Raw genomic sequence first — 27,452 nt, forward strand, 5'->3', positions numbered from 1 at the left:
GGCTGACATACAAACTAGCACAGGGCTATTCAACTTCATTACCAAGTGGGGCAGATAGGAAAACCACTGGGTCTTCTTGGGCCACCCAAGAAATAGTGTTGCTAGAGAATAATGTAGTTAAAGAGATACACGTTCATGAGTATCCAGTTACATTTAGGTTCAATATATTCACAAACATGGGTTGTGGTGTACATTATTCTGAGATGCTAGCCTGGCTATCACCATACTAAGATCAGTCTTTTAAGATTGAACATTAGTATGGGGAGATTTGTTTATTTCTACTGCACAAGAGTCATGATCAATGGGCATCGTTTAAATGACTGTGTACGCTTGGACAGTCTATCAACCAATCTGACCAATGATCCTGTGCGTCTTTTGTATAAGCTAGTTTGTGATTGGACCCAAAAGTTTTGGACAGGAAGCAGAGGAGACAGATGTGCAGGTTTCCGCTCCGAGTACACTGAAACTGATCCTAAAACAAAAATGTAATCTTTGTATCTTTAATCTTTTTTTCTTTGTAAAAACATAACTCTCTCTCACTTAAGCTTTTTCAGTGTGCACCCTGGCTCCTGCAGAAATAAGGAGAACTCTTTCAGCCCTGTGTCTCCAAGATCATTACGACTGATATCAAGATCTCGCAGGTGACTTGGGTTCGATCTCAGAGACGAGGCCAGAGCAATGATCCCAACTTCTGTGATGTGACAGTCTGACAGGCTATAAGGCAGAAATACACAAAACATTTGGATGCAATTGCTGATGTTAAAATTGTATTGAAATCACATATAATACTCAAAGAAACTGGGAGCAACAAATGATATGTTATTGCTCACTGATTAATTCTGAAATATATGTTGTTGATGATGGGCAACAAAGCACTGAAGTCAAACAGATGCAACCTCTCCAAGGTAGCAACTCACTTACCACAGCAAACTCAGTTTGCACTGCAGAGACTTAATGGCAGAACACAGCTGCTTTATGCCTGAATCCTCTAAATTATTTTCCTTTAAGTCCAGCTCTGTCAGGCTACACATCTCTGAGGACAAGGCCACGGCCAGAGCCTCGCAACTTCTCTCAGTCAGATTACAGTCCCTCAGTCTGACACACAAACAAAAAAAAATACAGTCACTGTGTTTATTAGTCACATCATGGTATACATTCAAACTAAATTAAACTGATAATCCCAACTAGTGAACACCGAAAATGAAACCCTAAAAACATAACAAAAAAAATGAATTAAACTCTCACTTTAATGACTGGAGTTTGCTGTTCTGAAGGGCATCAGAGAGCATCTTCACACCTGTGTCCTCTGGCTCATTCAGACTTAGATCTAGCACTTTCAGTCGGGATGTGTCTGATCCCAGAACAGTGGCTAAACACATACAGTCCTCTTCTGTGACTGCACACCTGGAAATCCTGCAGACAGAGTGGTATAGGTTAGATGAAATGCATCAGAGTTTTTTTGTTTTTTGTTACTGCAGCCAAAACTTGTCCTTTCCCATATAAAGATACACATGTGTAGTCAAATAAGGCAGTACCCAGCAGTGACAGGGTTACAGCAGACCTGAATCAAACTAATTAACATGTAGAGTAGATCCTAACCGTACACATACCCACAAAAGCTCACACCCAGACTACAGTAATTTCTTCTAAAAAACTGGCAATACATCTAAAATAAAATCAATAACATAGTATAAACTGATGAGTTAACAGTACACAGAAGTATGGTGTGAATAGTTACAGTAACTGTACTAGGCTGGGTAAACCCAGCCTGATCTGCTGGCAATTTGGATTTCGCCCTGCAGCTAATCAGGCTGGAAACCTGCACATCTATCGCTCCTGCTTCCTGTCCACGTTTGTTGGGTCCAACCACAAACCGGCTTGTCCTGGCTTGTTAGTCTGATTGGTTGAAGGACTATCCAAGCGTACAGAATAATTTGAACTATTCCCATTGATCACTCCTCTTGTGCAGTAGAAATAAAGAGCAGACTCCCCAGACTAATGTTCAAACTTAAAATATTGAGCTTAGTATGGTGATAGCCAGACTATAACTGTACATCATTGTGTATTTGGTTGTCTTCTGCCCATATACTCACATCAGGATCTCCAGCCCACACTGAGGTTCCTTTATCAACACAGAGCACAGTTGCTTGATTCCCGACTCTCCAGGCATATTCTTGCCCAGATCCAGCAGTCTCAAGTGGCAGGGGTTAGAACTCAGGGCAGAGGCCACATGAAAAAACGCTTCCTCTGTCAGTCCACAATCCAACAACCTGCAGGAGGTCAGAAACCATCCACACATGCACTCATGGCAGGATCTTTATATTGAGCACATCTGATCTCTACTTTCAATACAGTTCAGGATGTCATGATGTAATTTATAAACTCATATCACAGACATCATCTTGACATTATAATCATTCTTGTAATGTGATTGCAAAATACTATTTTCAGAGTTATTTACAAGTATATACATGTATTTAACCTTGCCAGCCAAGTTTAAAGATGAACATCACCTCAGTGTCTCCAGTTTACAGAGTGGGTCTTGCAGGCCAGAACAGAGCTGCTCGACTCCTGAGTCATACAGCTTGTTCATGCTCAGGTCCAGCTCTCTCAGACAGGAAGTGGTTGAACGCAGCACAGAGGCCAACACTGGGCAACACTCTTCAGTCAGATTGCATTTATTCAACCTGAGAGAAGACATTTATTCAAATTTAGATACCGTGGCGTACAGTGCAGATAGGTGACATACATTGAGTTATACCACACATTATACATCCCCATTCTGTGTACATTTGAACCTTTGTTCTCCTTTCCTTTTTTGCCATCTCTGTCTCTACCTGGTCCACCCCAGTCGGACCTTCCCCACCAATCTCCCTTGAGATCCTGCACAAAGTTTCTTCCTGCTGAAAGGAAGATTATCTCGTCCCAATTGCCCAGCCTTAGTGCCTCTGGGTTCTATAAAGCACCTTGAGACAATATCAACTGTTTTGCCATATATAAATAAAATTAAACTGAATGGAATCCTGCCATGAATTACATAAAATGTAACCTCCGACCCCCCCCCCCCCCCCCACCACCACCACCACCACCACTAACATTGATGCCAGAGAGGGTTAAAGGAGAATTCCGGTGTGAAATTGAGCTTAACTGTACCGAAACATGTTAAGGTGTACTCACACGTGTTTTAGACGCACTTTCACTCACCCCCAGCATTCCGAACTCCTCCGTTTTCAGCCTAGTTTACAGTAGGCTTGAATCTATTAGATTGGGCATTACGTAGCCTATGCAGCTAAATCGCTATTTTTAAACCATTAAAAAGGTTCCAAGTAACTCCACACTGCATTGGTAGACTTCTGAGGGTCCTGACATTTAAAACGAGATACTGAGAACTTTGGAAATGCACAGGAAGTTTATTAAAAAAAGACTGTTTACAAGCAGTGCCTTCATAGAATCTCTCCGCTAGGCGCCATCTTGGAATCAAGTCGCGATAAGCCGACTGACGAGCACGAACGAACAGGAAGGACAGAGGAACATATTGCTAAAGTAATTCCATAGGAAATATATAGTTATACTGTCTACATGAGCATGATGAGTAACAAAGCTCAAAATGTTTGCAATATGTCCCCGTCTTTCCTGTTTGTTTGTGCTCGTTTGTCGACTTATCGCGACTTCACCACAAGATGGCGTCCAGCGGAGAGATTCTATGAAGGTACTGCTTGAATAAACAGTCTTTTTTAATAAACTTCCTGTGCACTTCCAAAGTTCTAAGTATCTCGTTTTAAATGTCAGGACCCTCAGAAGTCAACCAATGCAGTGTGGAGTTACTTGGAACCTTTTTAATGGTTTAAAAATAGCTATTTAGCTGCATAGGCTACGTAATGCCCAATCTAATAGATTCAAGCCTACTGTAAGCTAGGCTGAAAACGGAGGAGTTCGGAATGCTGGGGGTGAGTGAAAGTGCGTCTAAAACACGTGTGAGTACACCTTAACATGTTTCGGTACAGTTAAGCTCAATTTCACACCGGAATTCTCCTATAAAGCGGAAAGTAATGAAGGGTCTTTGTTGATGCTCCTGTACACTGAGTTCCAAATAAATGCATCCCCCTTGCCTTCCCTGACTACAGCTGAAAGGTCTTGAGTTAAAGTAGCTACTCACAAGGACGTTCTGGACGCCTTGACACAGGGCAGCAGGCTGAGCAGACACTTCTCTGACTGGGCGTATTTCTTCAAGTCAAACTCCTCCAACTCCTCCTCCTCAGAAGTCAGAAGCACAAAAACTAACGCCGACCACTGTGCAGGCGACAGACACACCCCGGACAAACACCCTGTTCTCAGGTAACTTTGGATCTCCTTCTCCAGGGAGGGATCTTTCAACTCCCTCAGGCAGTGGAAGAGATTGATTGACTTCTCGGTGTCTGCGTTTTCCCTGATCTTCTGTTTGATGTATCTGACCGTCAGTTCCCTGCTGCCCGAGTGGCAGGCTCTTAGCTGGGGAAGAAGGCATCGCAGGAGCCCCTGGGTGGCTTCCAGAGAGAGGCCCAGCAGGAAGCGGAGGAACAGATCCAGGTGTCCACTCTTACTCCGCAATGCTTCGTCCATCATGTGCCTGTGGAGGTCGGACAAGCTCTCCACATCACAGAAGTATCTGATATGCTGGTCTTCAGCGTTGTGTGATCCACGACTGGCGAAAGAGACAAACAGGAACAAAGCAGCAAGGAACTCCTGAATGCTGAGGTGGACGAAGCAGTAAACCTTGCCATGGTGCAACGGGGGCTCTTCTCTGAAGATCTGTGTGCAGACTCCCGAGTACACTGACGCCTCTTCAGCATCAATCCCACAATCTGCCAGGTCTCTTTCATAGAAGATCAGGTGACCCTTCTCCAGCTGCTGAAATGCCAATTTGCCTAGTTTGAGAACCATTTCCCCATCTAAAGGCCCAGAGGCATCTGCATACTTCTTATTTCTGGTGTTTGACAGAGTGATTAGGAAGTGAGTGTACATCTCAGTGAGAGTTTTAGGAATCTCCCTGGCATCTGTGTCTGAGAGTATTTGCTGTAGAACAATGGCAGAGATCCAGCAGAACACTGGAATGTGGCACATGATGTAGAGGCTCCGGGATGACTTCACGTGTGAAACCACCTCCCTGCACAAATTTGGCTCGGGTATCTTCTTCCTAAAGTACTGCTCCTTCTGAGCATCGCTGAAGCCGCGGATCTCAGTCAGGAGGTGCACATACTCAGGGGGGATCCTGTTAGTGGCTGCTGGTCGAGAAGTCACCCAGAGGAGAGCGGAGGGGAACAGAGTGCCTTTCATCAGGCTCGTCAAAACAGCATCCACGGAGCAGACCTCCGTGACGTCATACACTGCAGGGTTGTCATGGAAACTCAGGGGAAGTCGACACTCGTCCAGGCCGTCAAAGATGAATGCGATTTTGTATCTGTCAGCGTTGCTGAGCTGCAGGGCGCTTGTTTGCGTGGTGAAGTGTTGTACAAGGCTAACCAGGCTGTGTTTTCTCTTCATCAGCAGATTGAGCTCCCGGAAAGGCAGCGGGAGCAACAGATGGACATCCTGATTGGCTCGTCCCTCGGCCCAGTCCAAGATGAACTTCTGCACGGTGATGGTCTTGCCAATGCCAGCGATTCCTCTCGTCAGCACAGTTTTGACATGTGTGTCTGTTTTGGATGTGGGTTTAAAGATGTCATTGCAGTGGATTGGTGTTTCTGTTGGTGTAGGTCTCATTGATGGCATCTCGATCTGTCTGATCTCGTGTTCAGCATTCACATCTCCATCCATGCCTTCTGTGACATAGAGCTCGGTGTAGATGTCACTAAGCAGACATCCTGACTCTACTTGGCCCTCGTTTACATACTCAAACTTCCCCTTCAGGAGCATCTTCAGCTCTTCATGATCTTCAAGTTCATGTGTGCCTCTGATTCAAACAATTGAAGACATTTATGAGCATAGCACTAACATTTGAAGGCAAAATGGGCATGTCATGTGTGGATGTGGTTGTGATGAAAAGAAAGGGTAATTTTTGCAGAACGTTGGAAAATGTGTTTTCTTAATTGATACAAATTTAACTGGATGAAATAGCTGAAAAAAGTGAATGTTAGAATGAATGAAGTTAGTTTTATTAACTGGTATATTTATATATGAGGCTACTCTTACATGCTCTGAGCTGAAATCTGTTGTTGTCCACCTGATTGGGGTGCCAGAGAATTTTGCCTGAAGTTGGATGGCAGGCCCATTGACAGGTCACTCTTGGCAGACACACAGCTCAGCACAGGGGAATGACATCTCTTCTGCTCTCTACCAATACAGAGTAAGTTGGCATACAGAAATAAAAACACAGTACATGAAATGCTGGGGACTCAGGATTCGGAAATGTATCCAACATTATCTTGGTGACGGACGTAGGCATTGTGTTAACTTTGAGATCATTGGTCCATCTTAACCAATCACATGGATCAGGGAATCCCAACGTTACTGTCATCTTTGACCAAACTTTGCAAACTGACAATAAACAGCATTAACAGCCAAGAAACACTGTAGGCCAACCTTTGCTGTAAATAAATATACACGTTTTTCTGACTGCAATTTTTTATGTTTGCAGGCAGCTCTATTACCGTACCACAGCCACTTTTGATATCAAAACTATAACGTCATCCCCTTTCGTCATTAATTGGCCCTCCAGTTCTGGGGTCTGATGGAAACGTTAGTGAACTATGTGCTCCAGAGTATCTCCTTGAAAGGGGATCTAGGTGGGTGTGGCCAGGCTAACTCAGAATTACATACTTTGAGCTGAAATCTGTTGTTGTCGACCTGATTTTTGATTGGGGTGCCAGAGAATTGTGCCTGAAGTTTGATGGCAGGTCCATTGAGCGGTCACTCCTGGCAGACACACAGCTCGGCACAGGGGAATGAGATCTCTTCAGCTCCCTACAAATACAGAGTAAGGTGACAAACACACAAATAAAAATTCAGTACATGAAATGGGTTTGTGTTTGTCTATTTCTAAGTTACAGTACTTAGCTGCATATGTTTGTCCGTCTAATTGGTTTATCCCATTTACAGCTGAGCTACACCTGGAGTGCAAATAATGCTATCGGCTTGTAGAGATTGCAGTGGAAGCTCATTGTTGCAGCATACACTTCACAAACGGAATGCTTCAGTTGGGCACTTGGTGTAGCCCCACTGTTACATGGAGAATGAATGAATGAATGAATGAATGAATGAATGGAATCCGTTTTATTAACATTTATATACATAGCCTGGATAAAAGCAGACTCACTCACTTTATGAATACAGTCAATTAGCTCATTCACTTCCTGAAAAGAGTCTGAGGACGCATGATTCGGAAACATTTCCGAATTTGATTTTTTGCCCTGGGCCTCTCACATCCTCCATCCGTGCGCTGCACCTCACCATCTGATCAGGACAGCTGAGCTGAGGACCATATGGCTACCAACCGCGGGCGATCGATACCAACTGCGGGCGTTGCTGCCGCGACTGCCGATCGAGCTGCTGCCTGTCTGGATCGAGCAGCGCTAACGTTGGAGGCCAGGGACAAAATGCTGCTGACCTGCAGGGTCGCTCTCGACTTCAGGCTGCTCGGTGCTTCTGCTGCTTGTGCCTCAGCTTCTGGTGTTCTCCAGACGGCCTGCATGCGCTCTGCCTAGCGAATTCCGCCGGGTTGGTCTGATCAGCTACGGGACTGTGCAACATCTAATTGCCCTTGGACTTTTCTCGGCCGTCTGATGCAGTCGATTTGGACTAAGTTGGCGTGGACTTGCTTTTATTATTTATTTATTTGATTTGTGTTTGTTTGCCTGTCCTATATCTTAATCCATGTTATTTTATTATATGTTAATTGTTGTTTGGTGTCTGTCTTTGTATGTCTTGGTGTCCGTCGGGTACGCAGGCGATTACGCCGCTCCGTCCGGCATCTTTTGTCTTGTGTCTTGTTATTTTGTAAATTTGTTTGTTCTTTGTTGCCACGGGTACGCTGGCGATTACGCCACTCCGTTCGGCACTGTCTGTGTATGGGTTCTGTGCACGTGAAATGCGCTATGTTTGTAGTGGTTGTCTAATGTCTGTCTTGATGTCTGTACAGGAACGCTGTGCGAATACGCCGCTCTGTCTGGCACCTGGCTATTTTGTGTCAGTTTAATTATTTGCTTTTTGTATCTTTTTCTTTTTCTTGTTTTATTATTTTGATTATTGTTGTTATATGTTTTGTGACTCAGGGCATTGCTGTAAAAGAGCTTGATGCTCAGTCAATTTTCCCTGAATAAAAAACGGTTGATGATGATGATGATGATTTCCAACATTACCTTGGTGATGGACGTAGACATTGCGTTAACTTTGAGATCATTGGTCCATCTTAACCAAAATACATTGATCAGAGAATCCCAATGTTACTTTCTACTCCGACCAAACTTTACAAACTGATAATAAACAGCATTAGCAGCCAAGAAACAGTGTAGGCCGACCTTTGCTGTAAATAAATTTACACATTCTTCTAACTGCCGCAGCCACTTTTGATATCAAAACTATAACGTCATCCCCTCTCGTCATTAATTGGCCCTCCATTTCTGGGGTCTCATGGAAACGTTTGAACTATGTGCTCCAGACTCAGAGTGTCTCCTTGTAAGGGGATCTAGGTGGGGGTGGCCAGTCTAACTCAGAATTACATACTTTGAGCTGAAATCTGTTCTTGACCTGATTTTTGATTGGGGTTCCAGAGAATTGCACCTGAAGTTGAATGGCAGATCCATTGAGCGGTCACTCTTGGCAGAAACACAGCTTGGCACAGGTGATTGAGATCTCTTCTGCTCCCTACAAATACAGAGTAAGGTGGCACACACACAAACAAAAAATCAGTACATGAAATGTAAACCGTAAATGAAGATTTTACCAGCAGTTATATTTGTGTGTGCACAGCTCTGACATAGCTGCTCTACGAAGCACAGAAAAGGGCAAAACAAATGTGCATGCTGAAGGGCGAAGGGGAATAATCCCTTTATAAAATGATTACTCTTCATCATCATGTAGTATGTCTAATCATTCATTTATCCCAGAGAAAAGTGACATTGAAAGAATAAATGAATGCATGAAAACACAAACAGATTGCAGTTACAGTGTTGAGTTATACAGAACTCCTCCAGTGTACCTGGCCTCTGTGTCCTGAGAGCTGGTTTGCCCAGAGAGACTCATGATGACACGGAATAATCTCACAGATGAGGAAAACACATCAGAGACTCATGCCTGTGAGTGTGCAAAGGGGGGGGATAAGGTTTAGGTGGTTTAACATTTTAGGCTATTTACTATTAACACCGGGTAACAATTTATTTGGACAGTCTGCCCACACAGAGACTCATTTGCATCGGTTTTAAGTTTTCAGTAGCCTATGTGAAATTGTTGTTGAAGAATTACTGAATATCCTAATGCAATCCCTAAACTTGTAGCCTACTTAACAGTGTCAATAGATATTTTGTTGATCATTTAAACATCTGACGAACTGCAGGTAAGAGGTGTTACCTGTCTTATTTATTCACAACAACAGCAAGGTGTGCATTCTCAGCCGAAAATAATTGAATAAAAATACGGTAAAGCCAGTCCATCACCCTAAATGAATGAATGCCTTTATTGTCATTGCATTTCAATGACATTAGAGCCACTCGAGTGTGTCGTCAACACATCAATAAAATGCACTTAAAAAAAGCATCTAACATCTCTCCATCCCACAACACATTCATTGCAAATTGACACACGCACAATTCTGTAACCGCTTAAGCTTACCGCTTAATGTGTAGGCTAATCCAGATATCTAAACAACAGTCAAGTAATAAAATATCCATCCGCAAGGGATATCAAGCGATATTTCGGTCCAAGTTCTTTCTGAGAACAAATCACCGTGGATTGCACACTCTTTTCATTCCCATGACAAGGGGAGGATCCGCCTACTAACTTTTCAAAATTCAGTTTCTTGCAATGCATGTTGGCGACATTTTGCGCATGACAACCAAATAACATCTCTTTCCAAGCTCCCGTAGACTCTCATAAATTGGCTGTATTGTAGGCTAACTTTGCTATAATAATTGTAGGCTACTTTGCACCGTGCGTCCAAATTCAACACTGGTCTGTCTGTAGCCTGTGCTCAATCCTTTCAATCAACAAAATATTGCTATCGTAAAATGCCTGTGGTGCGTAGTTGGACATGTGCGTGCTTGCTCGAAGTTTTTGAGATTTTGAAAATTTGGTAACATATTAATTAACCTATTAATATAATAATAATAATAATAATAATAATAAATGTATTATTATAATAGCCTATATTATATAATATAGGATATGTATTATAATATAATTAATTACTTATTAATAATACATGTATTATTATATATTATATAATATATATTATAATACATAGTATACATTTGGTAACCTACTACATTGGTAGGCTAAGCATGTTTGAAAATATGGGCAGTGCCGTTTTTGTCTGTTTGTCAATGGAAATGTAAGTCATGGAATGGCTACATCCGATCAGCCTGGGTGTTCCCATCCTGCATTTGAGAAGCGGTAGGCACTACCCAGGCTTTCCGATCACAGCCTCACACTCCCATCATGCACTAAAGACGCAACGATTATCTCGACCAGCTCTTCAGAGAACATCTCCTCTCATAGCACTACTACAGTACAGACAATTGCACTCATTGATGCACTTATTACACTCATTGATGCACTTATTGTGTTTTTTAATTTGTTGTTTAATTTGTTTGTTGGACTCTGTGCAGGCCTGTCATTCACACCAAACTCTGTCATCCATATCTTTATGGACCTTGCTTTGTGCACTATTGCAGTCATGTTTTAACAAGAAGGGGCAATCCCAGAGCTGGGCTTGAAACCTTAGTTCCAGTGAAAAGAACTCAGAATGCTTCAGACGCGCGCGCGCGCACACACACACACACACACACACACACGCACAGATCCTCAGTTTCACGTCATCATTTCTAAGATGGGAACATGTAAAGATATCTGAGGATCTGGCTTTATGAATATCTGGACTCTCTCTCTGATGTCTACCCAAAGAAGAGGTGTTATCACAGATGTACTGTATTTTCCAATGTGTGTATTTTCAGATGAATCAGTGTTTGTGTTTTGGAAATACAATCTGTTGAATTCCTGCACTATTCCGTCTCATAGGGTGATCTACTGGCCCCGTGTGTTGGGGGAAAACTGATGCACTACATGTACTATACAGATATGACGTCATAGAGGGTGAGACAATTTGTATTTGTACATTTGTATCCACTAAGGTACAACTCCAGGGACAATATACATTGTTTATTAAAGATTACATTCTATAGGTTTATTACTGGCACATACATGACACAACTGTTATGGAATGTATAATGAAGTCAAACAATAATCCACACAATACTAAAACTGAACACACTAAATCATAAGGATAAGCGCCGTAGTCTGTTATGTCCTGTTAGTATCAGTTAGTGAACACGGAGGGCGCTAGAATGCACTGTGAGAATACAGGTAGTTGGGATGTACGAAGACGAGATGAAGAATAACGTTGGAAATAGTGTGTTACATGTCTCCCGGTTCTTACATTTGTTACTGGTATAAAACACCACATAGTCACATTAAGAAAAAGGCCAAAGGATCAGTTGTGAGGCCAGAGGATCAGTTGTCTGGCATCTTGTGTATTCTCCATGTATCTTCTGTGATGAGATGAGAGATTGGGATCTTCTTGAACCCACTTCTGTGGTTTAGCTAGGATGAATCATCTTTCTTCTCATTCCTTAGGGAAAATACTGCCGTCTAGAGGCTGCCACAGGAGACGCAATACAGAAACAGCATCATGCTAGTGCATTTAAAGGACTGTCCAGTCCAAGAGTCTAGCAAAAACTGTTGGCATACTGCACAAGCTCACAAATAAAATTGTTCCTAATATGTGACCATTCAAAGCGAAATCAGTCGCTTTGCGCACAACGTTATTTTGAGAAAATCCACAATAAACAAACTTCCTGGTTAAAATGTTGAATGTCACGTTTTCGCATAATTCGACAGTATACAGTCTACAGTTTCCTATCGTGAACTAATTTCACGGAAAAACATACGTCTTGACTGTTAAACCCGGCGAAGATTCAACACATTTGCAGTCATTCCAGTTGTCCACGCGCTGCTTAAAAAGGTGATTTCTCCTCTTCTGGCATATCATGGCAGGAAAACCATGTCAACTTTGGATGCGTTTAGCTTAGCGATAGTTTGTGTAATACCCTCGATACATATCGTTGGAAAGCTTAGTTTATGGCCGTTCACGTGAGCACAATAACTTTAACTAATTAATTTTGTAAATTTTACCGAAACGACTGGTTTCGCTTTGCAGGGTCACATATTCCCTCAGTCCTCCTTCAGTAATGTATTGATGTAATTGTTTACAGTTTAGCATTATGTTTGCTTCCAATATACACAATTAGCTGAATGTGACAAGAAGCATTTTGGTTTATAATTACAAATTACTCCTTTAATAAATCCCACCTTTAATACACCCACCTGAGTTTGTTCAATCTACAGTCTGGATCCTGCTGCAGAGAGAGCAACAGCGCCCTGCCCTGGTCACCCAGAGTATTACCAGTCAGGTCCAGCTGCTGTAGGTGTCCAGGGTTTGACCTCAGAGCTGAGTCCAGACAATCACATCCCTCCTGTGTGATGCCACAACTAACCAGACTAGAGGGAGAGAGCGGAGATAGTGTGAGGGGCTGGGGGACTTGTGGTGATTTTAAAGCTGCAGTTGGTCAATTTGGCAGACTGAGGGGACTTAACTTACATTTTGAATGTATACTGTACAACTCATGCCCCTCCCCCACGATCATCTGACCATCAAGTTTGTGCTTGTTAGTGACTGACAGTCAGATCGGCCAATGATCATACAGCCCTGCCTTTACTGGACCAGAAGGAGCGGTGGATTTTTGCAAAACAAATAATACTGTAGGTTCTGGGTGGAGGTTTTTAATCTAAAACAGGCTGATTTATGTTGTACTTTTGGAGCATTCTGTCGGTTTCAATGAATATGATCAAAAACATCTTACCTATGGCACCTTTAAATCAGATTATAATGGCTGCCACCATTGTGTCGCTGAACAAGGCATTTAACCTCATGCATGGTTCTGGTGCCTTGCACAAGTCTTTGTATGCTACATCGTCGTCCCTGTATCTTAATGTTCAAAGTGAGATGCACTGGATTAGAGACTGTTCAGGTGATGTTAACTGAGGACCCTCACCTGAGCACCTCCAGTGTGCAGCTGGCATGCTGTAATTCCTCAGATAGAAGCTTCACTCCAGAGTCACCAAGGTTGTTAAGACTCAGTGCCAGCTCTTTAAGACGGGAGCCCTTGAGAACAGAGGCCACAGCTGCACAACTGCTCTCCGTCAGGTTACAATCATTCAGCCTCATGAGAAAAATAAACAGACACATAGGCACATGGACAAACGAATATCAATCACGTGAATGTTCACAGGATAGAAAATAGTGTCATCAGGATAGACCACAATGAATTCTTCTGCTGGTCTCATTACAGAGTTAAGCGGCATTCACACCAACAACGATAATGATAACTATAACCATAACGATAATAGCATTCACACTGACCAACGATAAAAAAGCCTCTCCTCGTGTTAATGAATGTGATGGCTAAAATGTAATGGCTTGATTGGCTGTTAGTCTTTTATCATTCTCAAAATCGGTCTGAAAGTGATCCCCAATGATATCGTTCTTCATGTCGTTATTGTTATAGTTTATGTGTGAACGTAGTCATTAACGAGAGCAATATTTGTTTATAGTTATTGCGATAGTTATCGTTCTTGGTGCCCTTTACATGGAATGACTTCATATTTCATATTGAAAATCATTGATAAGTGTGTAATTATCACACGTATTTCCATATTGATCTAATATGAAAAACCATACGTAAGTACTAAGAACCTCTGTATGTGTGTGTGTGTGTGTGTGTGTGTGTGTGAGAGAGAGAACTCTGGTCATATTGATTTCATGTGACACAGCCCATCTAGCTGTGTGTGTAATTCTCACTTGAGTGTGTGTAGTTGGCAGTGCTGTTCTCTGAGGGCGCAGGCGAGCAGCTCCACCCCGTCGTCTCCAGGCTCGTTTCCACTCAGGTCCAGCTCCAGCAGGTGAGGATTCTCCCTCAGGACGGACACCATGGCAGCACAGCCAGCACTGCTGATCTTATTATTGTACAACCTGGGCAAATACACCCACACACACACACACACGCACACGCACACGCACACGCACACGCACATGCACACGCACACGCAAACGCACACACACACACACACACACACACACACACGCAACCACATATTATCACAATGTGCTGCTTTTAAAGGTCCAGTATGAACACCGGGGTGTTAATTTACTCCACTGTGCCAACTCAAATGATCACTAAGATTATGCATGTCCCCTGTCCTGGTCTTCCTTTGCACAGAAAAGCAATTCAAGATCCAGCAGGCTAATGTGCAGCTTTGAGGAGTGTTGCCAATGAGCAATGCTGAGCCATACTGAGCAATGTTGTTCAGGCACTTTCCCATTGCTATTGGGCAACAGCTTTCTATTTGGAGGACTTCAATCATTATGGGCAAGTTCTCGTGAGACCTATTAGAACACGTGGACTCGGACATGTGATTGGCCGACAACGTCGCTCCAAAAGTTGCCCCATGCATCGTCACCTTTAGGGGGTCACACAGAGCTGCTGGGTCACCTGAGGGTCTCCAGTCTGCAGCCAGGCGTCCTCAGGGCCCCGGTGATGAGCTCCAGGCCTGCATCCTCCAGCTCCTTATGACTCAGGTCCAGCTCTCGCAGCTCCCCTCCTCTCAGGGCCACGGCCAGAGACCTGATATCCTTATACTTACGGCTCCCCTCAGACAACCTGGAGAGAGTACAGAAGATGGAGAACCAGAGGAAAAACAGTTTGATTGCTAATCTATTTTATTTATTTTTTTTATTTCATTTTGTGCTTTATTTGTTTGCCTTATTTTTTCTTTCTGTTTTGAAAACAGTACTTTTTTACTTACTAATATCTGGCATTACAATAACTTAAATTGAATGAGTAATTACATTTGATTAATTACTATGAATTAACTGGTAATTAAATTCAATGTATTCATTCTCACAGGAGAGACTTGAGCGTTGATCTGTGGGCTGAGAGGAGATGTACACCCTTTTGCTGCAGTTTGTTTCCGGTCATATCCAGTTTTTTGAGGTGAGACGTTCCACAGCTCAATGCTTCAGCCAGTGGTATGCAACCCTCTCCTGTGATACCACACTCCGACATGCTATCAGAAAAGAGCATTATTCAACTAAAGACCTCAAACACCCTCAGACATGCTGTCAGAAAAGATTACTGTAATATCTAAAACATCATGCATACTTAATTTCAAACAAATACCAATTTACAAGAGAACCCAGTCTTACATATTGTTACTTTTTAATTTAGGCTTAAGTTCAGGTATATACGGCACTCAACAATATTCTTTTTTTTTAATCAAGGCTAATAGCCAATCTACTAATATCTAGTAATATCAACTAGCCTACTCATTATACACTCTGAATTATTCGCATCAAAGTTCACCTTAAGCTCTTGAGTTCACACACTGGATTCCTCAGTGCAGTAGACAGAGGATACATGACAGCGTCTCCCAGTCGGTTTTTGCTCAGGACCAGAGACCGTAGGTGTGAACCATTTGACCCGAGGGCCGATGCCAGAGATATACCACCTTCTTCTTCGATTTCACAGCCAACCAGTCTACAATGACAAAAAAAGAATTTTCTGGCTTAAAGTGTAACTCCAGCGAAAATGTGTTTTTCTGAATGAAAACACATCAACTACAGTAAGCTGTGGAAACAGTATTTTTCGTTATTGACAGTCCTCTGTTGTAAACTTTGCATTCGCAAACAACATTGTTGGTGCTTCGTTTTATGTGTCGAGACCCAGAGCAAGCTACTGATGAGGTTTGGCGCTGTTTTCAGCAAGTTTAATGTTCAAAAGATGCTATTTTGAAAGCGTTTAGCTCGCCGCCCCTGGCTAATCCACTGTTTGCCATTCTGGGCTCTAGCTTTTGTGCTGGATCAACGAAAAATACTGTCTCCACAGCTTAGTTGATGTATTTTTATTCAGAAAAAAACACCCTTTGGTCCATTTTCGCCAGAGTTACACTTAAATACATTTTACAGAAAGAAAGAGTATTTCCATACTCTGTGCGCAATGTGCATATAGCTGAATTGTCAATGAAGTTGACTTGGAAATGTCCATATCCAACTTGTTGCTATTTATGTATTTCAGTGTTTACCATTGTGTTTAAATCTATAACTGCTGTATATGCAGTGCTACACATTTCAATTTTTTTTATTGATATTGTACATGTAATGAATAAGGTGTTTAATCATATTGTGTGCAGAGTGCTTACCTGAGCCTCTCCAGATGGCAGTGTGGATGCTCTATAGCACCAGAGAGCTCTACGGCCCCTGAATCTCCCAGAGGGTTGCGGCTCAAGTCCAGCTCTCTGAGAGCCGAGGAGTCGGAGATGAGGGCACTGGCCAGAGCGGAGCAGTTCTCTTCTGTCAGGTCACAATCAAGCAGACTGAGACACAACACAGCAATTAGTCAGGGATTTACTGTATATATAATATACAATCACACAGGACTAAGAGACACACTAGCACATCTATACGTTTAGCTACTGTATATAAACAAATACTCATTCAGGCAGAGATGGATACAGGCAGAGGCATCTTCTATGAGTTTGTAAGTAACACAGGCTGTTACTTGTAGAGTGACTATGTATGAGTCAAGTTATGAATACATATAAATATACACCCACACACAGGCAGAGCAACGCAGACAATGTCCGTATACATATGTAAATAAATCTGTTGGAATGGAATGAATGATCTGATGTTTATGTAGACACAATAGGCATTAATAGGAAGAAAAGTTTCAATTATGCCTCAAAGGATTGGTATCCAATGTTTAGGACTTGTTTATGATGTTTATGATGTTTATGACACGCTCATGACAGTGTTACGTAACTCTTATGTAGATACCTTCAGATAAAGTGTAACTGTTTATTCTTTGATAATATTGAGTCTGATCTTTTGTTTGGGACCAAAAAAAAGTAAATCAGAGCAGTTTAACTCAATTGGAGTTAAACCGATCTTGCTCAAATCTGCACCAATTGACGTCATTTTGGTCTCAAAACAAAAACGTAAGACACATACATGTATGAAACACAATTATGGCAGCTCCTTTATAGAAACATAACTCTATCTCACTTGAGTTTTGCCAGTCTACATCCTGGCTCTTGCAGAAATAAGGAGAGCTCCTCCAGCCCTGTGTCTCCAGGGTCATTACGACTGAGATCAAGGTCTCGCAGGTGACTTGGGTTTGATCTCAGAGACGAAGCCAGAGCACAGATCCCAACTTCTGTGATGTGACAGTCTGAAAGGCTACAAGGCAGAAATATTCTCAAGCTTATGAATTATACTGAAATCATACAATATTCTTAGAATCTGAGAACAACAGATTAATTGCTAATGATTGTTGATTAATTCTGAAATCTACAGTACATTGATAAGGAGCAACAAAACACTGAAGTCAAACAAATTTAACCTTTCTTTAGTAACTGACTTACCACAGCAAACTCAGTTTGCACTGCAGAGACTTAATGGCAGGACACAGCTGCATTATGCCTGAATCCTCTAAATCGTTGCCCTTTAAGTCCAGCTGTGTCAGGCTACACATCTCTGAGGACAAGGCCACAGCCAGAGCCTCGCAACTTCTCTCAGTCAGATCACAGTCCCTCAGTCTGACACACAAAATATAAATACAGTTACTGTGTTTATTAGTCAAATGATGGTGCATGTCCTAACTGGTGAACCCCAAAATCCTAAAACAACAATAACGACAACAAAAACCGGACAATTATAAAACTGAATTAAACTCTCACATTAGCGATTGGAGTCTGCTGTGCCGAAGGGCATCAGAGAGCAGCTCCACACCTGCGTCCTCTGGCTCATTCCGGCTCAGATCGAGCACTTTTAGTCGGGATGTGTCTGATCCCAGAACAGTGGCTAAACACATACAGTCCTCTTCTGTGACTGCACACTTGGCAATCCTGCAGAGTGGTGTATGAAGGGGTATACATTAGATTTGGACTACAACCTGACAAAGTCTGCTTGGTTAAAAGGCATCAGAGTTCGTAGTATCACTGCCAAGTCTGATCATGTCTGATCTTTTCTCTGACATGTGGAGTCAAATAAGACAGCAGCCAGCAGTGACAGGGTTAGACTTTAAATCAATTAAATGACCATGTAAAGAAGAGAGGATCCTATCCGCAAACATACCCACAAAAGCACAGACCCAGACTAATTCATTCTAAAGCACCGGTAATAAATATCAAATATAAAGGCAAAACCAATTGCATAGTAAAAGGATTTACAATGTGAGTTAAAATACTAGGCAATATCATGATGTGATTAGTAACTTTACATTACAGTGTGTTTGGTTATTTTTTGCCCATATACTCACTTCAGGGTCTCCAGCACACACTGGGGTTCCTTTGCCAACACAGAGCACAGTTGCTTGATTCCTGACTCTCCAGACTGATTCTCGCCCAGATCCAGCAGTCTCAGGTGGCAGGGATTAGAACTCAGGGCCGAGGCCAAAAGGGAAAATGCTTCCTCTGTCAGTACGCAATCCAACAACCTGCAGGCAGTAAGAAGCCATCCACACATGCACCCATGGCAGGATGCATAGATTGAACTTGTCTGATTTGTCCTTTCAGTACAGTGCAGGATATCATGATCAACAGTTTTTAAAAACTCACATCATAGACATCATCTTGACATCATCATCCTTCTTGTAACATGTTTGCAAAAATATTTTCAAAATGACGTTCAAGTATTTACATGTATTTAACCTTGCCAGCAAAGATTAAAAGTCACCTCAGTCTCTCCAGTTTACAGAGTGGGTCCTGCAGGCCAGAACAGAGCTGCTCCACTCCTGAGTCGTACAACTTGTTTCCGCTAAGGTCCAGCCTTCTTAGACAGGAAGTGGTTGAACACAACACAGAGGCCAACGCTGGGCAACACTCTTCAGTCAGGTTGCATTTATTTAACCTGACAGAAGAGATTTATTCATAATTGCAGTGAGTAGCTTTAGTCTCTGTGACTTAGAGTACATGAAGGCGTTATAAATACATTGAATTGTCCTCTTCCTTCTTCCCATTTCTATCTCTCTACATGGCTGACTCCAATCAGATGCTTAGAAGGAAGATAATCTTGCCCCTGTCACCAATTTTCGCCAAGCCTCAGTACTCTAGGCGGTTCTGTGTCTGGGATCTGTAACGCACCTTGAGACAATTTCAATCGTTTTGGCGTATAAAATAGAACTGAATTTAATTCTGACAGATACAATGTAACCCCCCTCCCCTCCCTCATTGCCACCATTTAGCACTGACGCTTCTGCAAATCACACTGAGTTAGAAATACATGTAAATGTGTCCTGCCTTGCCTTCCCTGACCACAGCTGAAAGGTAGTGCTCTTGTGTTGAAGTAGCAGCTACTTACAGGGATGTTCTGGAGGCCTTGACACAGGGCAGCAGGCTGAGCAGACACTTCTCTGACCGGGCGTATTTCTTCAAGTCAAACTCCTCCAACTCCTCCTCCTCAGAGGTCAGCAGCACAAAAACTAGCGCCGACCACTGTGCAGGCGACAGACACACCCTGGACAAACACCCTGTGCTCAGGTAACTTTGGATCTCTTTCTCCAGTGAGGGATCTTTCAACTCTCTCAGGCAGTGGAAGAGATTGATGGACTTCTCTGTTTCTGCATTCTCCCTTATCTTCTGTTTGATGTATCTGACTGTCTGGTCCCTGCTGCCTGGGTGGCAGGCACTTAGTTGGGGAAGAAGGCATCGCAGGAGCCCCTGGGTGGCTTCCAGAGAGAGGCCCAAAAGGAAACGAAGGAACAGATCCAGGTGTCCACTCTCGCTTCGCAGAGCATCGTCCACCATGCGCCTGTGGAGGTCGGACAAGCTCTCCACATCACAGAAGTATCTGATATGCTGATCTCCAGCGTTGTGTGATCCACGACTGGCGAAAGAGACAAACAGGAACAAAGCAGCAAGGAACTCCTGAATGCTGAGGTGGACGAAGCAGTAGACCTTGCCATGGTGCAACGGGGGCTCCTCTCTGAAGATCTGTGTGCAAACTCCCGAGTACACCGACGCCTCTTCAGCATCAATCCCACAATCTGCCAGGTCTCTTTCATAGAAGATCAGGTTACCTTTCTCCAGCTGTTGAAAGGCCAGTTTGCCTAGTTTGAGAACCATTTCCCTGTCTAAAGGCCCAGAGGCATCTGCATACTTCTCATTACTGGTGTTTGACTGAGTGATTAGGAAGTGGGTGTACATCTCAGTGAGAGTTTTAGGAATCTCCTTTGCATCTGTGTCTGAGAGTATTTGCTGTAGAACAATGGCAGAGATCCAACAGAACACTGGAATGTGGCACATGATGTAGAGGCTCCGTGACGACTTCACGTGTGAAACCACCTCCCTGCACAAATTTGGCTCGGGTATCTTCTTCCTGAAGTACTGCTCCTTCTGAGCATCGCTGAAGCCGCGGATCTCAGTCAGGAGGTGCACATACTCAGGGGGGATCCTGTTAGCAGCTGCTGGTCGAGAAGTCACCCAGAGGAGAGCGGAGGGGAGCAGAGTGCCTTTCATCAGGCTCGTCAAAACAGAGTCCACGGAGCAGACCTCCGTGACGTCATACACTGCAGGGTTGTCATGGAAACTCAAAGGAAGTCGACACTCGTCCAGGCCGTCAAAGATGAATGCGATTTTGCATTTGTCAGCGTTGCTGAGCTGCAGGGCGCTTGTTTGCGTGGTGAAGTGTTGTACAAGGCTGACCAGACTGTGTTTCTCCTCCAGCAGGTTGAGCTCTCGGAAGGGCAGTGGGAGCAACAGATGGATGTCCTGATTGGCTCGTCCCTCGGCCCAGTCCAAGATGAACTTCTGCACGGTGATGGTCTTGCCAATGCCAGCGATTCCTCTCGTCAGCACAGTTTTGACATGTGTGTCTGTTTTGGATGTGGGTTTAAAGATGTCATTGCAGTGGATTGGTGTTTCTGTTGGTGTAGGTCTCATTGATGGCATCTCGATCTGTCTGATCTCGTGTTCAGCATTCACATCTCCATCCATGCCTTCTGTGACGTAGAGCTCCGTGTAGATGTCACTAAGCAGACATCCTGACTCTGCTTGACCCTCGTTTACATACTCAAACTTCCGCTTCAGGAGCATCTTCAGATCTTCATGATCTTCAAGTTCATGTGTGCCTCTGATTCAAACAATTAAAGACATTTATGAGCATAGCACTAAGACACTGTGACATTGTAAGGCAAAATTAATGTGTGTGGATGTACAGTAGATGTGGGAAGAAAATGTATATATGAAATTATCATTGTGAACATTATGTTCTGGGGCATGAGTGGCAATTAAACCACAAGCAGTGAAATAGCAATATATGATATATGAAACCATTTGATAAGAAACCCACATGCTTGGCAGGAAATCAACAAGGTGACCTATGCATTGAGTAAAGATGCTTGCAAATAAAAGAAACTTGCTATGCTTGAGTAAGCAGACACTGTGGCTGAATCGAGGGGCTTGTACCACGGACAGTAACACTCTCTCCTCCGGAGCAGGCAACTGAAAAGTTGTTGAACGTCTTGTGTGGTTCTTGTAGTTATAGTATAAGGGTTTTTCTCTCACAAAGCATGAAGTCAGTTTTATTGGTATATTTATATATGAGACTACTCTTACATGCTTCGAGCTGAAATCTGTTGTTGTCCACCTGATTGAGGTGCCAGAGAATTTTGCCTGAAGTTTGATGGCAGGTCCATTGAGCGGTCACTCTTGGCAGACACACAGCTCAGCGCAGGGGAATGACATCTCTCCTGCTCCCTACAAATACAGAGTAAGGTGACAAACAGAAATTTAGCAACAACTATACTAACTAATTTTGAATATTGAAAGGTGGCACACACACAAATAAAAACACAGTACATGAAATGTGTTTGTGTTTGTATATACAGTATTTGTTTGTCTTACAAGTTTCTCATCACCTTTAAAGCCGAGCTACACCTGGAGCACAACTGAAGCATTCGGTGTGTGGAGTGTAAAATTAGTTTTAAAAGATTTTTTTGAATGTGCTCTGTGCTCTCGCATCTGGTTAAGCCTGTTCCACTGACTGCAGTGGAAGCTATTGTTACAGAGCATACTCTCAACAACAGAATGCTTCAACTGCACGCCCGGTGTCGCCCCGTTGTTGGACTTGTGAACACAAACAAATGGGTGAATGAATGAACTTATGAAAGAACAAATGAATGAACGAATGAATGAAGTCAATTTATTACTTGCAGTGTTTACTGTTTATATATTACTCTTACATGTCTTGAGCTGCAATCTGTTGTTGTCCTCCAGGTTGAGGTGCCAGAGAATTGTGCCTGAAGTTGGATGGCAGGTCCATTGAGCGGTCACTCTTGGCAGAAACACAGCTCAGCGCAGGGGAATGACATCTCTCCTGCTCCCTACAAATACAGAGTAAGGTGACAAACAGAAATTTAGCAACAACTATACTAACTAATTTTGAATATTGAAAGGTGGATATTAAAGTCAACATGATATTTCAATTTCATTCTCTAAATTTTGAGTTTAATGTTGACATGTCGTAATATCATCATGCAATTTTTTTTTTTTCATGTGTGGCCATAATAATCCGCGTAGGTTTGTGTTTGTCTGATTGTGTGTGTTTATTTAGAGAACTAGTATTCATCATCATGTAACCAAATATAGTTATAAATATATATAAATAATCTATCCCACATAAAAGTGTACTTGGGGAAAATAAATGAATGAATGAATGAATGAATGAAAATGCAAACATATAAATTACTGTTAGAGTTCTACAGTACTTCTCATCCACTCCTCTGATTCAAAGTGTACCTGGCCTCTGTGTCCTGAGAGCTGGTTGGCCCAGAGAGACTCATGATGACACAAATTACTTCACAGACGAGGAAAACACATCAGAGACTCATGCATGCCTATGTGCGTGGGAAGAGGGGGTGGAGGAGGAGGAGGGAGGTTCAGGTGGTTTGAAAGTTTTCTTTACTTACACAATTGGTAACACTATTTGGACAGCCTGCCCACACAGAGACATATCATTTGAAATCTAATTCAAGTTTACAGTATGTAAAATCTACAATTACTGAACATCCAAATTCAACCCCCAACCAAATTGCTGCCGAGGCTACTCAGAGTGTCAACAGATATTTTGTTAATAATTTGAGCATATAGACTATGGAAAAAGTGTGACTTGTCATATTTATTCACAACGACAACAAGTAGCCTAAGCTCTTCTCAGCTGAAAGTAATTAAACAACATTAAACAACAACACGCTAAAGCCTATCTTCCAATGAATCCAAAACACTCTGGTAGCCTTCGCTACCGTCAATTAAGCATCCTTGCTGTCCATGCAATTTTAAGACTGAAGCTTACCCCTTCTCATGTGCCCCATATCAGTGCTGGGGCAATAGGTCTAGGCTGTAATCAGACAACTACACAACAAAGTCATAAAACAATCCATGCATTGCCTACTGAGATAGCCTACACTCGCGTACAGTCCAAGTTCTTTCTAGGAAGATATTGCCGTGGCCTACAGATTATATTTCCAAAACTGAGTTTCGTTTTCAGTGAAAGTTGGTGACGTTTGCACTCAACAGCCAATCACATTAAAACTCTTTCTGCGCTCCTGTAGACTCTATTCAATTGGCTATGAATAGTGATACTCAACACATTGCTCAACAGCTCTGGAAATACCTATGGGAAATACATAGCCTAAAACCTGAAGTGTTGCCGTATGTCAGTGTACTGTAGGCCTAGGCTAGAACAGTTTTTCTAATAGTATGCATTGCACACACTGTTGGAGATGGGGGATCGTCCCGGTTTCGGGTTAGGACGGGACATGTTATCCAGTAGTTTTCAAGTTTTCAGCACAGGCTTAGACCTAATTAGACCTAATTAGACCTCATTAGACCTATGTTCTGTAACCGGTTCAAAAAACAAAAATAATGCATAGGCCTAATGCGTCTGGTTTGTCTGTAGCCAGTGTGTGCATCAAGCAACAAAATAGGCTATATTGTTCCCTTATCCTGCTGATAACATGTGCGCGTGCATTATGCGCTCGAACATGAGATTTTCCAGAAAATCTGGTAACCTGCTTTACAACTCATAGGTAGGCTATGCATTTTTGAAAATATTTTGAGTGCAGTTTTTGTTCGAATGTAAATGGGCTGCACTCTCCTGTCACACCCTCATATCATGACACCAAAAGCAAGGGCCGACTACGTCAGATTTTAAAGACGTAACCGGGAAAGATGGCGGCACGCTTGGCGATGCGGTGTGCCTATGCACAATTGTTTTCAACACTTCCAGGGCTCTCTAAATCTAGTGTGTTCTCGCCACATCGTATCGTCTCGCAGGTTTATCTCCAAAGACCTCTCTCTGCTTCGTCAAGGCTCAGTGCAGGTAAATATATAATTCCTGTTATTTTGCCCTCTAGGTAATTTAGGACACTGGCAAGCTAACGTTAGAATGTAACGTTAGCCAGAACTGCTTGTTCAATTTGTTCATTAACATGGGGGAGACAAGTGGACCTCAGTTTTTGATCTGATTGTGACCAGTTTGTTTACGTTATATTGCACGTCAGTTGCAGCTTGCTATCGTTATGCAGCTTTCGATAACGAATAGGTTATCCACGAACTTCAGTTGGACGTTGATATGTCCTTTAAAGTTAGTTTATTGCTAGCAGTGTTTGCTAACATTAGCTCGTCAATTTACGGTAGCCAAATAACGACGGTCAACCACATTTAACGTTAGGCCTACTTATCATTTACATGTTTCAATGTGCAAGTATTTCAACAATATAGGCTTTGTATTATTCACATTTTTACACATTTCGTGTTCCTGGAAAAAAAAGTTTTATGTACACCTCTGTCCAAAAGTATAAGAACACATGCTTAAAGTTAGATATAAAATCATCTTTTGGAAATGTATCTTAATGCCTTAAATGAAGGCTAATTAGCTGGTTTCATTCTCATTGAGCTCAATGCAATTCAAACCAGCTAATTAGCTAACAGCTAATAACTGACATAAAGCATGCCAAACTCTTAGTATGTTAAGTGTATAGTGTTGACATGGGGTTATTTGAATTCCAAAGGCCAAGGGGACTTTATCAGGGTGCATAGTGTCCTCGATCCATGAAATAACTGGCCTTTAAAAATAAAAATAAAAATCCTCTATGGGAATTTAACATGGGCGTTCCAATACTTATGATGACCCCCTGTATTTTAAGGAAAATATTTATTTATTTACAATACATTATTCATTCACAAAGACAATTAATGTCCTTAAAGGTTGAATAGTTCCTCATTGTTTCATTTAAGGCATTAAGATAAATTTCCAAAAGATGATTGTATATTTAACTTTAAGCATACTTTTGGACAGAGGTGTACGTCTCGTGTCACTGTTTTTTATTTGTTGTCGGTGTATGGCTTATATTATAAATTCACCAGGCTATATGTTGTTCCCCCCACTCAGCACTTAAATATACCGACAAGCACGAATGGGTGCGAGTAGACGATGGTGTTGGAACTGTAGGCATCAGCAGCTTCGCCCAGGTCAGTAGAAATGGCTCGCTCAGAACTCGGATTCAATTTTGATACCTGTCAACGTCCATAGTATCAGTTGTGTAGCCATAATGAAGCAGGGAAACTGTACAGCTGTACAAACTCATGTATTAAACACCGGTTTTATATGTCGATCACCAGGAAGCATTAGGGGATGTGGTGTACTGTGGCCTACCAGATGTTGGAACACAGCTGTCACAATCAGGTGAGCCTCTTGGACCAGGTTACCAGAAACAGCTGGCTCTGTATTGTGTTTGTGTCCGTTGGTGCGTTTCATCTCCTTCAGATAAGTTTGGTGCGAGAACTTCAAAGCCTTTTGGTCATGGATATGTTTGTGTGTGACATGCAAATGTTTCTGTGTAGATGAGTTTGGTGCCCTGGAGAGTGTGAAGGCAGCCAGTGAGCTGTATTCCCCTCTGACAGGTGAGGTTGTGGAGGTCAACGAGGCTTTGGCTGACAAGCCCGGCCTTGTCAACAAATCCTGCTACAAAGATGGTGAGCCTCTCTCTCTTTGTTTTCTTTCTCTATTGAATATATTTCACAAGACAAATTGTACAAGTCTAATATTAACCACCACCAAGTAGTGCTATCTTTTGTAGCTGTTATGTAAACATTCAATTTTGTTTACTGAAACTCATGACAACAAATCACCTCACATCTTTTTGTCAAACATTGTGTTGATCAAAGACTTCATTGATTAGGGCTTTAGTGCAAAGTGTTCCTGAAGCATAATCGTCTGTGTCTGTCTGTCTGTCTGTCTGCCTAGGCTGGCTGATGAAGATGACCATTACAAATCCAGCTGAACTCGACTCCCTCATGGACGAAGCCGCCTACGAAAGATACATCAAATCCATCGAGGACTAGAGGGTGTGCAAAGTGTGTGTGTTGGTTAATGTCTCAGGCTTGTGTGTGTGTGTGCATGTATGCACACCACAATGGACTAATAATGTACTTGAGAAATGCTTAAGTGTTAGCAGAGTTAGCAGCAGGATGATCATGACGGTGGGCATGCATTTCTCAGTACGGACCAGAGACCAGTGGCCAGTGCCTACACGTGTTTAAACACACTCCCAAGTTTCAATGAACCAATATACACATCCTGTTGATACCTTGCCCACTACCTTGTGTTTGTAAAATTTCACACACGTGCAAACCCAAAATCACACCCTCACAGTCTCTATGCACTAGATACAGATTTCTGCATTTCCTTGAGTGTGAGCACTGGACACTGGTTGACCCATGGCCGGCCGTAAAGAACTTTGATTCTGTTCTGTTTCAGCAAAGCTTTACAAGTTAAACTTTTTCATTGTTTGCATTTGGGACATGTACACTTCCCTGTGATCCTGTTGGCAGCCTTTTGAATCTATTTAAGAGGTTACATTTACCAGCAATGTTTGCTGGTAAATGTAACGGTTTGACCACAGCTGGAGGTGGACATAGCTGGAGGTGGGGGGAGGGGCATCTTCCTTGTCTTTGGTCATGTGAATGCAGATCATTGGCCCTTGAGTTGACATCTGACTGAACTGCTGTACAGTATTTGTAGATACTAACACCAATAAAAACTGTCATGGACAAATGGCTGTACGTTTGTGTGCTGTTGTTTTATTGGAAAC

General features: G+C 42.5%; 4 protein-coding genes and 1 long non-coding RNA gene across 6 annotated transcripts in view; 1 reads left to right on the top strand and 4 right to left on the bottom strand.

Annotated features, from left to right (window-relative positions):
- The window catches only part of LOC134094486 (ribonuclease inhibitor-like), a 3,609-nt gene extending 3,472 nt beyond the window's left edge, over nucleotides 1-137 (bottom strand). Inside the window, exon 1 of the mRNA XM_062548014.1 lies at nucleotides 130-137. Coding sequence (XP_062403998.1) covers nucleotides 130-137 — 8 coding nt within the window. The remainder of the gene's footprint in view (nucleotides 1-129) is intronic.
- Nucleotides 138-593: 456 nt separating this feature from the next.
- LOC134094424 (uncharacterized) lies at nucleotides 594-1,584 on the bottom strand. The gene is made up of 3 exons (XR_009940441.1): nucleotides 1,246-1,584; nucleotides 922-1,095; nucleotides 594-714 (listed from the first exon to the last, which is right to left on the bottom strand). It is a non-coding gene; the product is annotated as an uncharacterized LOC134094424 (long non-coding RNA).
- Nucleotides 1,585-2,089: 505 nt separating this feature from the next.
- On the bottom strand, nucleotides 2,090-9,287 carry LOC134094489 (NACHT, LRR and PYD domains-containing protein 5-like). Its single transcript, XM_062548025.1, has 7 exons — nucleotides 9,173-9,287; nucleotides 8,722-8,838; nucleotides 6,796-6,939; nucleotides 6,169-6,309; nucleotides 4,157-5,929; nucleotides 2,514-2,687; nucleotides 2,090-2,270 (listed from the first exon to the last, which is right to left on the bottom strand). Exons 1-7 carry the CDS (start codon nucleotides 9,214-9,216, stop codon nucleotides 2,090-2,092), a joined length of 2,574 nt encoding a protein of 857 aa, XP_062404009.1. The 5' UTR covers nucleotides 9,217-9,287.
- Nucleotides 9,288-11,278: 1,991 nt separating this feature from the next.
- Nucleotides 11,279-23,795, bottom strand: LOC134094423 (NACHT, LRR and PYD domains-containing protein 12-like). Of its 2 annotated transcripts, XM_062547935.1 has the most exons (18): nucleotides 23,651-23,795; nucleotides 23,098-23,195; nucleotides 22,542-22,682; nucleotides 21,916-22,056; nucleotides 19,661-21,430; nucleotides 19,037-19,210; nucleotides 18,621-18,797; nucleotides 18,040-18,207; nucleotides 17,725-17,898; nucleotides 17,366-17,539; nucleotides 16,501-16,674; nucleotides 15,666-15,839; nucleotides 15,208-15,369; nucleotides 14,796-14,963; nucleotides 14,105-14,275; nucleotides 13,299-13,466; nucleotides 12,571-12,744; nucleotides 11,279-11,842 (listed from the first exon to the last, which is right to left on the bottom strand). In XM_062547935.1, exons 2-18 carry the CDS (start codon nucleotides 23,139-23,141, stop codon nucleotides 11,836-11,838), a joined length of 4,161 nt encoding a protein of 1,386 aa, XP_062403919.1. In that variant the 5' UTR covers nucleotides 23,142-23,195; nucleotides 23,651-23,795; the 3' UTR covers nucleotides 11,279-11,835. The 2 variants fall into 2 exon arrangements, with proteins under 2 accessions (XP_062403919.1, XP_062403920.1); XM_062547936.1 differs by lacking the exons at nucleotides 11,279-11,842; nucleotides 12,571-12,744; nucleotides 13,299-13,466 and having other exon boundaries at nucleotides 14,157-14,275; nucleotides 14,764-14,963.
- Nucleotides 23,796-24,493: 698 nt separating this feature from the next.
- Nucleotides 24,494-27,423, top strand: gcsha (glycine cleavage system protein H (aminomethyl carrier), a). The gene is made up of 5 exons (XM_062547508.1): nucleotides 24,494-24,679; nucleotides 25,751-25,830; nucleotides 25,981-26,044; nucleotides 26,203-26,334; nucleotides 26,606-27,423. Exons 1-5 carry the CDS (start codon nucleotides 24,529-24,531, stop codon nucleotides 26,701-26,703), a joined length of 525 nt encoding a protein of 174 aa, XP_062403492.1. The 5' UTR covers nucleotides 24,494-24,528; the 3' UTR covers nucleotides 26,704-27,423.
- Nucleotides 27,424-27,452: the final 29 nt, after the last annotated feature.

The sequence above is a fragment of the Sardina pilchardus genome, chromosome 10, assembly GCF_963854185.1.
Source record: "Sardina pilchardus chromosome 10, fSarPil1.1, whole genome shotgun sequence".
NCBI classification, from domain to species: domain Eukaryota; kingdom Metazoa; phylum Chordata; class Actinopteri; order Clupeiformes; family Clupeidae; genus Sardina; species Sardina pilchardus.

Excerpts from the sequence above, each read along its gene's own strand:
- LOC134094489 (XM_062548025.1), bottom strand. The coding sequence starts at position 9,216 with ATGAGTCTCTCTGGGCAAACCAGCTCTCAGGACACAGAGGCCAG. Across the intron at positions 8,839-9,172 it reads TCTCAGGACACAGAGGCCAG|GGAGCAGAAGAGATCTCAAT; the intron begins GTACACTGGAGG and ends CTGTATTTGTAG. Across the intron at positions 2,271-2,513 it reads TGTAAACTGGAGACACTGAG|GTTGTTGGATTGTGGACTGA; the intron begins GTGATGTTCATC and ends GACCTCCTGCAG.
- LOC134094423 (XM_062547935.1), bottom strand. The coding sequence starts at position 23,141 with ATGAGTCTCTCTGGGCCAACCAGCTCTCAGGACACAGAGGCCAG. Across the intron at positions 19,211-19,660 it reads AAGGCCTCCAGAACATCCCT|GTTAAATAAATGCAACCTGA; the intron begins GTAAGTAGCTGC and ends CTCTTCTGTCAG. Across the intron at positions 14,964-15,207 it reads TCAACGCTCAAGTCTCTCCT|GTTGTCTGAGGGGAGCCGTA; the intron begins GTGAGAATGAAT and ends TACTCTCTCCAG.
- gcsha (XM_062547508.1), top strand. The coding sequence starts at position 24,529 with ATGGCGGCACGCTTGGCGATGCGGTGTGCCTATGCACAATTGTTTTCA. Across the intron at positions 25,831-25,980 it reads GCATCAGCAGCTTCGCCCAG|GAAGCATTAGGGGATGTGGT; the intron begins GTCAGTAGAAAT and ends GTCGATCACCAG. Across the intron at positions 26,045-26,202 it reads AACACAGCTGTCACAATCAG|ATGAGTTTGGTGCCCTGGAG; the intron begins GTGAGCCTCTTG and ends GTTTCTGTGTAG.